Source organism: Gymnoscopelus microlampas (assembly GCF_963454915.1).
Source record: "Gymnoscopelus microlampas genome assembly, chromosome: 1".
In the NCBI taxonomy this organism is placed as follows: domain Eukaryota; kingdom Metazoa; phylum Chordata; class Actinopteri; order Myctophiformes; family Myctophidae; genus Gymnoscopelus; species Gymnoscopelus microlampas.
In genome coordinates, this window is record NC_139962.1 from 1007169 (window position 1) to 1021760 (window position 14592).

Below are 14592 nucleotides of genomic sequence, written 5' to 3' on the forward strand. Positions count from 1 at the left end.
CATGAGTTTCTAGTCTTATCACTGTTTGTATTTAATGATGCAACGCCACAATGTGCTGGTTTAACATATGAATGAAAACCACAAAAGCAAACACACACACGCGCGCGCGCACGCGCATGCACACGCACGCACACGCACACGCACACACACACACACACACACACACACACACACACACACACACACACACACACACACACACACACACACAACAGCACCCTGCCTCTACCAGACCTCATACTACAACAGCACCCACACCACAAACATATTAGTTAAAGACCACTTCCCTGTCTCTGTGTCTGCTTTTGGGTACCCACCCTGTCAGCTATGACAGATCACTTTTTGCCTCTCACCTTGGAATGCATTTTGCTTCACTGCTATATACCTGACCCACTTAACACCTGGGTGTGATCTGCTTCCTGTGGTGCTGTTCAGTAGCCTTGAAATGAATTTACAGGGATTTAACATTGTTTCTCTAGTTCATATACAGTATAGCCCAATTAAATAAGCTCATCAAAGGCACCGCTTCCTTCACACACGGTGTGATTTTTTTTAAATACAAGCTCATATGAGCTTGTAGATCTGCTATTTTTTGAGTGGTGCCAACCACTCCTATATCTGACTTTGTAAGTGTGTCCGGGTGTATGTCCAATAAACAAACATTGATGACAACATCAATACGGGGCTCATCAAAGGCACCACTCTCTTCACACAGGGTGTGATTTTTTAAAATACAAGCTCATAGCGCGGCACTCGGTGCCGTGCCGCGCTCATAGCCGCACTATGAGCTTGTGGATCTGCTATTTCTTTTAAATACAAGTTCATAACGCGGCACTTGGTGCTGCGCTATGAGCCGCGCTATGAGCTTGTAGATCTGCTATTTCTTTTAAATACAAGTTCATAGCGCGGCACTCGGTGCGGCACTTGGTGCTGCGCTATGAGCCGCGCTATGAGCTTGTAGATCTGCATTTTTTTTAAATACAAGCCCATAGCGCGGCACTCGGTGCGGCACTCGGTGCGGCGCTATGAGCCGCGCTATGAGCTTGTGGATCTGCTATTTAAAAAAAAATACAAGCTCATAGCACGGCACTCTGTGCCGCACTATGAGCTTGTGGATCTGCTATTTCTTTTAAATACAAGTGCCGCGCTATGAGCCGCGCAATGAGCTTGTAGATCTGCATTTTTTTTAAATACAGCTCATAACGCGGCACCCGGTGCCGCGCTATGAGCTTGTAGATCTGCTATCAATCAATCAATCAAATCAAGCTCATAGAGTGGCACTCGGTGCCGCACTATGAGCTTGTGGATCTGCTATTTTTTTTAAATACAAGCTCATAACGTGGTGCTATGAGCTTGTAGATCTGCTTTTTAAATACAAGCTCGGTGCTGCGCTATGAGCTTAGGTTAATGCCCTAACACACACACACACACACACACACGTACGCACGCGCGCGCGCACACACACACACACACACACACACACACACACACACACACACACACACACACACACACACACACACACACACACACACACACACACACACACACACACACGTCATTTAATGACTTTTTGGTTTCCACCAGGCGAGAGAGAGAGAGAGAGAGTGAGAGAGAGAGAGAGAGAGAGAGAGAGAGAGAGAGAGAGAGAGAGAGAGAGAGAGAGAGAGAGAGAGACAGAGAGAGAGAGAGACAGAGAGACAGACAGACAGACAGACAGACAGAGGGAGAGACACACACACAGAGAGAGAGAGACAGAAAGACAGAGAGAGAGAGAGAGACAGAGAGAGAGAGAGAGACAGAGAGAGAGGGGCGACGTGTTGTGCGCTTGTACATCGGCTATTTTCACTTTTATTGTAATATTTAGTCATTTGTACTTTAGAAGGCTTAAGTATTTTTAAAGCATGTAATCAGAATATAGAAGAAGGAGGGAGGAGGAGAGAGAGGGAGTCACACACACTGTGTTCACTTATAAATGAATTTATTTATTTAAGATGCAACGTTTAGGTCACTCTGACCTTCATCAGGCTTTAAAAGTATTTACTCCAAATACTTTGACTCAAGTACACATTTGACTGACCAACTGGTAGTTGAGTAATACTTGAGTATCTATACTTTGACTCAAATATAAGGGTTGAGTACTTTGTCCACCACTGGCTATAATATGATTCATTAAGAGAGGAGGGGGGGGGGGGGTGAGTAGTATTAAATACCATAATACTGTGGTATTTTGTTAGGTACTGTACTGTGACATGTTATACTATTACATCTCTACTCAGTACTTTGTGATGTAATGAAATATTGTTTGTTGTTCTCTCCATCAGGTGTCTGTCCTCTCACACTGGACACAAACACAACATGGCCAACCCTCTCTCTGTCTGAGAACAACAGAAAGGTGACATGGACCAGTGAGGATCAGTCCTATCCAGACCATCCAGACAGATTTCAGTACTGTCCACAGGTTCTGTGTAGAGAGGGTCTGACTGGATGCTGTTACTGGGAGGTAGAGTGGAGTGGAGAGGTTCTTATAGCAGTGACTTACAGAGGCATCAACAGGAGAGGAGAGGGTGATGACTGTCTGCTTGGATACAATGACAAGTCCTGGAGTCTGTTTTGTGGTGATGGAGGCAACAGATACTCTGTCTGTCACAATAAGAAGAAAACCGTCCTCCCTGTCCGTCCCTCTGGCTCCTACAGAGTAGCAGAGCATGGTGACAGTGAGGACAGTGAGGACAGAGTCTACAGAGTAGCAGAGCATGGTGACAGTGAGGACAGTGAGGACAGTGAGGACAGAGTCTACAGAGTAGCAGTGTATGTGGATTGGTCTGCTGGCGTCCTGTCTTTCTACAGAGTGTCCTCTGACTCACACACACACCTGCACACCTTCCAGACCACATTCACTGAACCTCTCTATCCTGGGTTCTATGTGTGGCCCGACTCCTCCTCCTCAGTGTCTTTGTGTCAGATAGAGTAAGTTACACACACACACACACACACACACACACACACACACACACACACACACACACACACACACACACACACACACACACACACACACACACACACACACACACACACACACACACACACACACACAGATCTATATGGTGTTGACAATGTTTTATAGATATGTTATTTTCAGTGTTTATAACATGTAGATGTTTTATAGATCTGTTATATTCAGTGTTTATAACATGATCTATAACATGCAGATGTTTTATAGATCTGTTATATTCAGTGTTTATAACATGCAGATGTTTTATAGATCTGTTATATTCAGTGTTTATAACATGCAGATGTTTTATAGATCTGTTATATTCAGTGTTTATAACATGCAGATGTTTTATAGATCTGTTATATTCAGTGTTCATAACATGCAGATGTTTTATAGATCTGTTATATTCAGTGTTTATAACAATCTATAACATGTAGATGTTTATAGATCTGTTATTTTCAGTGTTTATAACATGATCTATAACATGTAGATGTTTATAGATCTGTTATTTTCAGTGTTTATAACATGTAGATGATGTATAGATCTGTTATTTTCAGTGTTTATTACATGATCTATAACATGCAGATGTTTTATAGATCTGTTATATTCAGTGTTTATAACATGCAGATGTTTTATAGATCTGTTATATTCAGTGTTCATAACATGCAGATGTTTTATAGATCTGTTATATTCAGTGTTCATAACATGCAGATGTTTTATAGATCTGTTATATTCAGTGTTCATAACATGCAGATGTTTTATAGATCTGTTATATTCAGTGTTTATAACATGCAGATGTTTTATAGATCTGTTATATTCAGTGTTCATAACATGCAGATGTTTTATAGATCTGTTATTTTCAGTGTTTATAACAATCTATAACATGTAGACGTTTATAGATCTGTTATTTTCAGTGTTTATAACATGATCTATAACATGTAGATGTTTATAGATCTGTTATTTTCAGTGTTTATAACATGATCTATAACATGTAGATGTTTATAGATCTGTTATTTTCAGTGTTTATAACAATCTATAACATGTAGATGTTTTATAGATCTGTTATTTTCAGTGTTTATAACATGATCTATAACATGTAGATGTTTTATAGATCTGTTATTTTCAGTGTTTATAACATGTAGATGTTTATAGATCTGTTATTTTCAGTGTTTATAACAATCTATAACATGTAGATGTTTTATAGATCTGTTATTTTCAGTGTTTATAACATGATCTATAACATGTAGATGTTTTATAGATCTGTTATTTTCAGTGTTTATAACATGATCTATAACATGTAGATGTTTATAGATCTGTTATTTTCAGTGTTTATAACATGATCTATAACATGTAGATGTTTTATAGATCTGTTATTTTCAGTGTTTATAACATGATCTATAACATGTAGATGTTTTATAGATCTGTTATTTTTCAGAGTTTATAACATGTAGATGTTTTATAGATCTGTTATTTTCAGTGTTTATAACATGTAGATGGTTTATAGATCTGTTATTGTCAGTGTTTATAACATGATCTATAACATGTAGATGTTTTATAGATCTGTTATTTTTCAGAGTTTATAACATGTAGATGTTTTATAGATCTGTTATTTTCAGTGTTTATAACAAGATCTGGGTGGAAAAATAAATAAATAAATCTCCTCACGGAGATTCCCGGTTTTGGCACTCAATGTGTTAATGATATTTTAGGCTCGTGAAACGTTTCAGACTAGTATTTACTAAAATGTATTTTCAGGCCTTGATGGCGTCGTAATGCTTGATTTATACGGCAGCCGATCTACAAGCTCACAATGTCTGTGACGCTTATTGAGCTTGTTTTAGGATTGTTACACCTGAGAGCAGCCAATCATAAAATGACTAGTCTTAGTTCTACTGGATCTCTTCTCCTCTAGTCTTAGTTCTACTTGATCTCTTCTCCTCTAGTCTTAGTTCTACTGGATCTCTTCTCCTCTAGTCTTAGTTCTACTGGATCTCTTCTCCTCTAGTCTTAGTTCTACTGGATCTCTTCTCCACTAGTCTTAGTTGACACTTGAGCCCTGTGTCAAATAACACAGGGCTCAAGTGGGCTCAAATATTATAATCTCCAAAATCTAATTTATTTTTTTGTTTGTTTGTGGGTTTTTTTGTGTTTGTCTTTCAGGCCAGTGGTTCCATCCAGTTTCTCCCCCATCGTTCACACAGAACAAACAACCAATGAATACAGGTCAGTCGTCCTAAACATCTTCATTGGTAACTTTTTATCAAAGAGACCAATCACTAAGACGCACGCACGCACGCGCACACAGACACGCACGCACGCGCACGCACTCGCGCGCGCGCACACACACACACACACACACACACACACACACACACACACACACACACACACACACACACACACACACACACACACACACACACACACACACACACACAGTTAAGAATGCCATTGATTTATGAATTTAGATGATTATTTCAGGAATGTCATTGCTCTTTGTTTTAATCATATTACTTTTATGTGTCTGTAATCATGGGTCACAGATTATCCTTTACTAGAAACCCTACATATAATAAATCTGTCTGATGTTACTTGAATCAAGTTTTTTTTTAACATCGTACCTGTTAAATAAACATTAAAAAAGAAGAACAATGTGTATTGTAAATTAACTTGATGTGAAGTGTCAACATGACAGCTAATAATACAGATTGTGTGTTTGTTTAAATGTCTGTTTAATATCATATAGATTTTATACCAATACAAAAAATTGTGTTATATCATATTAATAATAATAATACATCAGACTTATATAGTGCTTTTCCTAGTTCCCAAAGTCGCTTTACAAAACAGTTTAAAAACAATTGTATTAGGAGCAAAAGAAAAAGAAAACTTTAAAGGCTAAAAACAATAAGCTAAGACTGAGAGGCAGAAAAGGAGATTAGGTTTGGGTTAGGCAGGGAAAGCAAGTCTAAAAGGTGGGTTTTGAGACTTTGAACACGGTAAGAGTGGGGGGGGGGGTTCCAAAAAGAGGGGGCTGACACTGAAAAAGCCCTGCTGTCACCACAGGTGCGTTTTTTTTTTTTTTTGTGGAAGTCCAGGCCCTCACACAGTTAAAACAAGTGTTTTGTGGCTGCCTTATGCCTTACGTGAGGCATAAGGCCATTTCAATTCATTCCCTATGGAAGTCACATGGTTTAATAAGGCTGACTTGTCTTATGGGAGGAGGGCAAAGCCGTGAGAAACGTATAAAGAAACTGGGAAATGAATTGAAATGGCCTTATGCCTGACGTAAGGCATAAGGCAGCCATTAAACGAGTGTTTTAACTGTGTGATCTGTCTCACAATAAGGCATAAGGCAGAGTGTTTTAACTGTGTGATCTGTCTCACAATAAGGCATAAGGCAGAATGTTTTAACTGTGTGATCTGTCTCACAATAAGGCATAAGGCAGAGTGTTTAACTGTGTGATCTGTCTCACAATAAGGCATAAGGCAGAGTGTTTTAACTGTGTGATCTGTCTCACAATAAGGCATAAGGCAGAATGTTTTAACTGTGTGATCTGTCTCACAATAAGGCAGAGTGTTTTAACTGTGTGATCTGTCTCACAATAAGGCATAAGGCAGAATGATTTAACTGTGTGATCTGTCTCACAATAAGGCATAAGGCAGAGTGTTTTAACTGTGTGATCTGCCTCACAATAAGTGATATTCTATATCAACACAAATTATTCTTTTGTGTCACAGGTTCCAGGTCCCCGGGGCGGGGCTGTTCCAGTGCAGTGACACAGGGTTGGTGTTTGGAACGGCAGGGGAAGGAGAAGTCCTCTACAGGACTGTTCAGTGGGATGAAAGATGTCTCCAGTCAACAGGAGGGACTCCTGCAGGTCCTATGTTTGACATCCAGTGTCCTCAGAAGTCTGTCCGCCGGCTACACCTGCCACACTGTGCCATCACACCTGGTGAGTCAGCTACACCTGCCACACTGTGCCATCACACCTGGTGAGTCAGCTACACCTGCCACACTGTGACATCACACCTGGTGAGTCAGCTACACCTGCTACACTGTGACATCACACCTGGTGAGGAGCTGCTCTTAGCATCGTCCAATCAGTTTCAAGGTTCTTGTTAAAAGCAACATAATATAACAAACAATAATATGTTGAATTCCAATATCGGATGTTGTATTTGATCATATCATCTGACAGCGTTATGGATTATCTTCCTGTTAAACTGAGATGGTTCTTGTATGTGGTTAAAGACATCACTATTTATGTTGAGGTTATGTTCAACATTAAATGGAATCTATTATGTTTTAAATACCTTTAACAGGTGATGACCTGGCTGTGGTCCACATCACAGACGATGGGATGAAGCTCTTAGAACCGCTGGAAGTGACCAAGACCCATGTGGTTGTAAATGTGACCCATCTGTCTATCTATGGTCTCCTGTGGAAGATGTACAACTACATCAAACCAACATTTGGCCAAGTTCTGCTGTTCCGCCAACCACCGAGACGTCGGAAACGCACAATGAGTGTATTGCTGCTGCCGAGCAATGTTCTCATCGAACAGGTAAAATATAATAAGACAAAGCAGCCTTGTAGCCTCAATACGATGCAGATTTATTGAGCAAAATTCCTTCAGGATATAGAGGCCTTAACAGACAACGTCACACTGATAAGAACCAGTATGTGGCACCAAATGAACCCTACCGCTTGTAAGATACAACGTAATCACAGCCTCACGTGTCAAAATGCATCCATCAAACTTTCAGAAGCTGTTTTTCTCCCAGTGTGAAGGAAGAATTCTTAGAATGTTTACTGTGATCTCTCACTCTTGAAATACATATTTCTTGGTTTCTGTTGTGTGTAAACACAATAATAACAATTCAAAGTAGTTGTCCTCAAACCCCGCCTCCAGTGTCTGTCGTAAGAACAGAGTGAGCGCTCTATAATCACACCACCAGAACCTGCTCTTGCTCGCGCAGCTGCAGCCCGTCAAGCCTAATTTATGCTCCGTCCCGCGAAGGTGTCGCGCGCAGAGAACGGCCGAGAATAGCAGACCTCCAAGCTCACAGCGGTCTCATCCGCGATGCAGTTGTGAGCTTGTATGTCAGCTGTTCTCGGCGCGCAATACCGTTGCGCGATGAAGTACATATGTCTCGCTAGGGCGCATCTCACTAGACAACACACAGAGGAGGTTTGATTGATTGATTGATGTACTTTATTTAGTAAGACATGAGAACAACAGTACATGGAAGTACAAATTCACAATACAAGGTCTACTAAACTGGAAGACTCATAAAAGCACAGAGCTTGTTTCAAATGAGTTCCCCATGCACACAAATCATGATGACATATAAGAGACAGACAGATATACACAACTACTATAGAATGTCATACAATCAGTTTACAGGTTACTGGTATGAAGAGTGAGAAATATGTACAAAAGGAGAAGGAGAGAGGGGGGGGGGGTAGGGGGGTAGGTTAGGTTAGGACTTAGACAGGGGCCATTTTCCAATTGCAGCCTCCTGAAGGTGTATCTTTAGGGCAGTTTTGAAAGAGAGTAGGGTTTTACACTCCTTTACTCCTTTTGGTAGGGCGTTCCACATTTTTGATGAATAGCATGAGAACGAGTTACTTCCCTTTGTTGAGCCAAAAAAGGGTTGGACAAGGTTTGTGGAGCTGCCTCTGGTATTGTGATCGTGGACATCATTAACATTTTGGAAGTATTTTGACAAATACAGGGGGATCCCAATGTTGTGATATATCTTGAAGACCAGGCCCATAGCAAGTTGCTGTACTCTGTCCGCAACCCTAAGCCATCCAATCCTGTCAAAATGATCAGGGGTTAGATGGATTTTGTAGTTGAGGCCAAGAAGTAGCCTTACAAGTTTGTTTTGGGATGTTTGGAGCCTTGTTTTTAAGGCCTTGGTGGTCTTGTGATACCATGAAGTACATGCATAATCGTAATGACCTTGTATGAGGGCCACTGCAAGAGTCTTCAGAGTCTTCTTACTGACTTTACGATCAATACTCCGCAAATAGCGTGTTTTTTTGTGGACCGTTTTGATCGTTTTTTCAGCATTTTTGTCACCAGAGAGGTCAGCCTCCAAGATAGAGCCCAGGTAGGTAATTTCGTTTTTTCTTTTGATGATATCATCACCCGCTTTGATCGTGAAGCTCTCTGCCTTTCTGAGGTTAGGAGTGGACCCAAAGAGGATGCATTCCGTTTTGCCCAGGTGTAATGAGAGCTTGTTGTCGGAGAGCCAGATGCAGATCTTGTTGAGTTCAGAGCTGAGAGTTTTCTCAACCTGCAGCCTGTCCCTGTCCGAGACTAGCAGGGCCGAGTCATCTGCGAACAGGAACAGGTTGCAGTCGCAGGCTGACGACATATCATTCACATATATCAGGAACAGTAAGGGTCCTAGTATACTTCCTTGGGGAACACCACAAGTCACTGGGAGGGGGGGGGGACTGGGTGCCGTTTACTTCCACCACTTGCTCCCTCCCTTCCAGGTAGGATCTCATCCAGTTCACTGACGTGTCATCAAAACCTATTGCTCTGAGCTTATTGATCATAATCGGGTGATTGACGGTGTCAAAAGCCTTCTGGAGGTCCAGCATGACCATGCCGCAATATTTGCCCTTTTCAATCTCTTGTTTGATAGAGTCGTTCAAATAGAGAAGGCATGTGTCAGTGGAGTGGTTTGTTCTGAAGCCAGATTGGAATTTGTAGATTAGATTTTTCTCGGCAAGATACTTGTCGACCTGTTCATAGACTATTTTTTCCATGACTTTCGAGATGGAGCTTAGAATAGAAATAGGGCGGTAGTTGCCAGGGTCTAATTGGTTTCCTTTTTTGAACAGAGGGGTCACCCTTGCTTTTTTGAAGTCGTTGGGGACCTGTCCCTGTGTGGTGGAGAGGTTGAATATGTGGGTAATGATTGGAGCAATGGAGGCGGCTGAGTCTTTTAGAAATTTGGGGGGGATATTGTCGAGGCCTGTGGCTCTGTGTTGATGAAGAGCACTCAATTTTTTAAACACCTCTTCTGTTTTCACAGGGGAGAGTTTAAAGTCATCTTTGCAAACACCCTGTTTTTCGTAAAATGAGACAACATACTCCTCACCATATCTCCCAGAGTGTGGAGGAAGTTTTTCAACCAAATCTGAGGCTACGGTCGTGAAGAATATGTTGAGGATTTTACTCACTTCGTGTTTGGATGAAATGAGAGTGTCATTCACCTTGAGGCTTAAGTTTGAGAGCCTGGTTTTCAATTTTTTGCTGCAGCCTAGGAGGTTCTTGAGTAGCCTCCAAAGCTCTCGTGGTTTTTTTTGATTTTCCTCAATCTTGTCATCGAGGTAGCTTTTTTCTGCTAACAGGAGCATGCTATTTACCTTGTTTCTTAGCTTGTTTTTTTCCTTTTCAAGTTTAGCTACGTGGGATTCGAGACCTTTGTTAAAACATTTGGCTAGTTTGATCCTACTTTTATGAAGCTCAGAACACTTTTTGTCTCTGACTTTCATGGCAGTAAGGATGTCCGAATTCATCCATGGTACCGAGCGGGTTTTGACCCTGATGGTTTTCATGGGAGCCACACTGTCCAAAATTTGAATGAATTTGGTTTTGAAACAAAGCCAGGATTCGTCTACCTGTGTGCTGTTTAGAACGTCGGACCAATCCTGTTCCTCCAGTCTGTGATCTAAGTCCTCACTCTTATAATTTTTGAGGTCTCTGATTGTGACTGTTTTGTGGTAACCGGTCTTAGGTTTACGTTTCTTTCTGGTGCAGAAGATCATGTTGTGATCAGATATGCCACAGGTGGAAACACCACTATTTAGGATTTTTTCCTTGTCCGTTGTTAGAATGAGATCTATGGTAGTTTGAGAGGAAACACACAGCCTTGTGGGCTGAGTGATCAGCTGGTGGAGTGAATGCCGATCACAACACGCCTTGAATGACTTATACACTGACGCTTCCTTGCGGAGTATGTCAGTGTTAAAATCACCAAGAAGAATCGTCTCCGCATGGTCCACTTTAGCTAAGCATTCATCAAGTCTATCATAGAAATCAGTCTGGTTAGGAGGTCTGTATATGGTACCGACTAGCACAGGTTTGGCATGTTTAAAAATGATCTCGACCCACACAGCTTCAATGTTTTCATCCATCAGGTCTTCCCGAAGGATGCAGACATTGTCAGTATGAACATACATGCAAACACCACCCCCGTTTCTGTTCCTATCTTTCCTGAAGAGTTTGTAGTTTTCAATCTCAATCACAGAATCAGTTATCGCTTGATCAAGTTTTGTTTCAGAGAAAGTTAAAAATGTTGAATGAAGTGAAACCAGCGAAACCCCAAAACAACAGGTTTGGGGATCTGTTGGGAATTGATTACATGAAACTGTCACCTGTGTGTCTAGTCTCAATGTTTGTAAACAAATAATTGGTCTATTTGTCTTGAACCTGATAAGTTGCATCTCAGAGAGTTTTAATTTTTTTACACTCATTGAACCTCAACATTATTTTTTTGGAATACAACCACAGGCTAGTATGTAGTGTGGACAACTGGACACATTTGACAACAAACAGAGAGTTTGTGTTTATAGTATAAGGACAATGTCAAAATATCTCGGTACTGACAGTAATAAAGACTGGTGAAGTATGCTGTGTACACAGCCTGTAAGGCTGTCCACATACAAGACTTTAGGATTTAACCATCTGGTGACAAGTTGTGTCTGTGTCATTGTAGGATGTAACCATCAGGTTGTCTCTGTGTCATTGTAGGATTTAACCATCAGGTTGTGTCTGTGTCATTGTAGGTGATGAGAAGGTACACTGAGTGTGAATACATCCCAACCACCGCCACCTGTGAGCTCACTCCATATCAACGCTACAGTCTGCAGTGTACTCCATATAAAGTACAGCCTAAGGTATCACACATTAAACAGAATGTATTGTAGAGTTTACTTACTACTACTAATATTACTACTACTACTACTACTACTACTACTACTAATATTACTACTACTACTACTAATAATAATAATACCTACCATTACTACTGCTACTACTAATATTACTACTACTACTACTACTAATAATAATACCTACTACTACTTCTGCTACTACTACTATCACCACCAATACATACTAGTATTATATTATTAACTACAATCACTACTAGCACTTCTAAAGCAATACAATAGTTAAATATCTTTCTAATGGTTATGTCTGTATTCAGGCTGTGAAATATGTTCTGGACTATGGACACAATTTCCATCCAACATTTGAGGTGAAGATGGATCTCAATGCAGAAGACGTCTCATTGACGTTACTGGGACCCGGGAACGAAGAGGTCTGGCAGAGAGACATTGACCTGGAAGGTACACGTTCACTTTAATTTAATTATGGGATGTAGCGTAATATATTTTTGCTCAGACGGTGCAACTCTTCATGTTTGTGGCGCCCCTTATGGGCACAAGTGAAAGCGTTTTGGAGGTGTGCTGTTTAGGGCATAGCAGTGGCGGCCATTTTGTGGTGCCACAGATAGAAAGCCCATTCATGTTTCCCATAGAGATTTTCGAAAACATTTATATAAATTATGTTAAGCCTGGAACCAAGCCATTCAGGCTCCTGACGAATCATGACCATAACACACTTGATTCTGGGAATTTATTTATTGTATATCGTCGCTATTTGGCAGAGACCAGCTATCTCAATTTGTCTACTTTTTATTTATTTTTTTATAAATCAGTGTTTATGTGAAACACCCTTTGCGTCTGTGTGTGTGTGTGTGTGTGTTTTACAAATATTGAACCAATGAAATGTATTAAAAGCGCATCTGATTAAACCTCCTAACTCCATTGGATCCTTAAACAGTTGGACAAACCACCATTCATTAGAATGTCAAAGTATATAATATAATCAAATATTTCATGCCAACCTCTCTGCTCTGCCATGAGAGACTGGCACGCAATCTCTCAGTACTCTGCCTCACACCCCTTGGACAGTGCAGCTTTATTCTGAGCTGTTTGAAGCTTAGACAGATGTTTCTTGTCTGCGCCCGACCATATTGTAGAGCAGTAATCAAGGTGAGATAGTAGTAGTGCCTGTGTTACTAGCACTCTAGAGGCTGGTTGTAAAAAAAAACAGGAACACCTTTTAATGCATGATATTCCTAACCCATGTTTTTGACAATATTTTCAATGTGTTTATGCCATGTTAACTGTCCATCGAGTGTGACACCAAGCAAAGCTGCCTCTTGAAGCTGTTCAATATCTCAGTCTTTGAGTGATATAGGCACAACTTATTATCCTCCTTAGTGGCATGTCTAGCAGTGAATACGTTTGGTTTTTGCTACATTCAAAACAAGTCTATTCTCACATATCCAGTCAAGTAATAGTTGCAGTTCTGATTGAAGTGTGTCTCTTAACTCAACTAAGCAGTTTGATGCTAAATAAACAGTTGAATCATCTGCAAATAAAGTAAAACAACACAAAATTAGGGCATCATATTTTGCCAATCATAGCCAATCGGAATCGAATAGTTAAAATCTGCTACATCTTGATCACCTGACTCCATGTATCAATTTGTGTAAGTTTTGGACAGAATTTGTAGGAGGTGGAAATGGACATGGCCTAATACAGCGACTTATGTCATGATCATAATTCATTTTTATTAAATTTGTATTTTTTACGACCTACATTTCAAGAGTATCATTTGTAATGATGAATAAGTATTTAATTACTTTTACTTTACTTCTACATTTAGTCCATCCATCTGCTCGTCAGTCAGACAGTTTAATGCATATTAATTGTAACTGAAAACAATGTATTATTCTTGTTCAGAAACTCATCCAGACACCAGGCCAATCGCACCGACAACGATGATGACATCACAGGGAGCGGAGACGTTGCTGTGCGTGCGGTCAGAGTTCGTTGCTCGAGTGTCGGAGCCCGTTCTCAATGGTCTGCTGGACAAACTGCTGGAAGAGAAGGTTCTCAACGATGAAGAGATGAACTCCATCAGATCCAAGGCGTACAGCCAAGAGAAAGCGAGGCAATTCATCGACATGGTGAGAAATAAAGGCGACATAGCGTCTGCGAGGATGATCGCTGCGCTTCATCAGCTGGATCCCACCCTTCATCACCATCTGGGTCTTCATCACCATCTGGGTTTGGCCATACACTTAAGAGGCCCTCACACCGACAGCCCTCGTGGTGATCGCTGTAATGTGTTGTGACCTGTATCTTTATTTGATGCCGTAACGGCGTAACCACTGAATGTAGGGTTTTCAAAATAAACGTTGTTTATTTGTATACATTTTGTATATATACTATAGATGTTGAGAATCCCTGGCATACAGTATGAGCAAGCCACGCATGCATCTATGTGTGTAGAAATATGGAATCACTGTCACACCTGACACCGTTAGTAGTCGTCAATCTATGATTCTAATGGCCAGTCGAAGACCTCAGTTGACGTAAGTACATTATTGGATTTTTCAATAATCACCTTGCAAGTTTCCAACTGTGTAAATATAGAAGTGGCTTTTATTTTGGAATCTGCTCAGTTTTTACGACATGAAAAGCATGCTCT

General features: G+C 40.7%; 1 protein-coding gene across 2 annotated transcripts in view; it reads left to right on the top strand.

Moving 5' to 3' along the window:
* The window catches only part of LOC311049439 (NACHT, LRR and PYD domains-containing protein 3-like), a 56207-nt gene extending 41824 nt beyond the window's left edge, over positions 1-14383 (top strand). The window contains exons 12-18 of one of the 2 annotated variants that reach the window (XM_084063009.1): positions 2325-2970; positions 5159-5221; positions 6740-6954; positions 7325-7566; positions 11814-11924; positions 12236-12377; positions 13842-14383. In XM_084063009.1, the coding sequence (XP_083919135.1) occupies positions 2325-2970; positions 5159-5221; positions 6740-6954; positions 7325-7566; positions 11814-11924; positions 12236-12377; positions 13842-14236 (1814 nt within the window). In that variant the 3' untranslated portion in view covers positions 14237-14383. Of the gene's footprint in view, positions 1-2324; positions 2971-5158; positions 5222-6739; positions 6995-7324; positions 7567-11813; positions 11925-12235; positions 12378-13841 lie in introns of those variants that run through there. The other variant, XM_084063010.1, reaches the window with a different exon arrangement.
* The last annotated feature ends 209 nt before the right edge of the window (positions 14384-14592 follow it).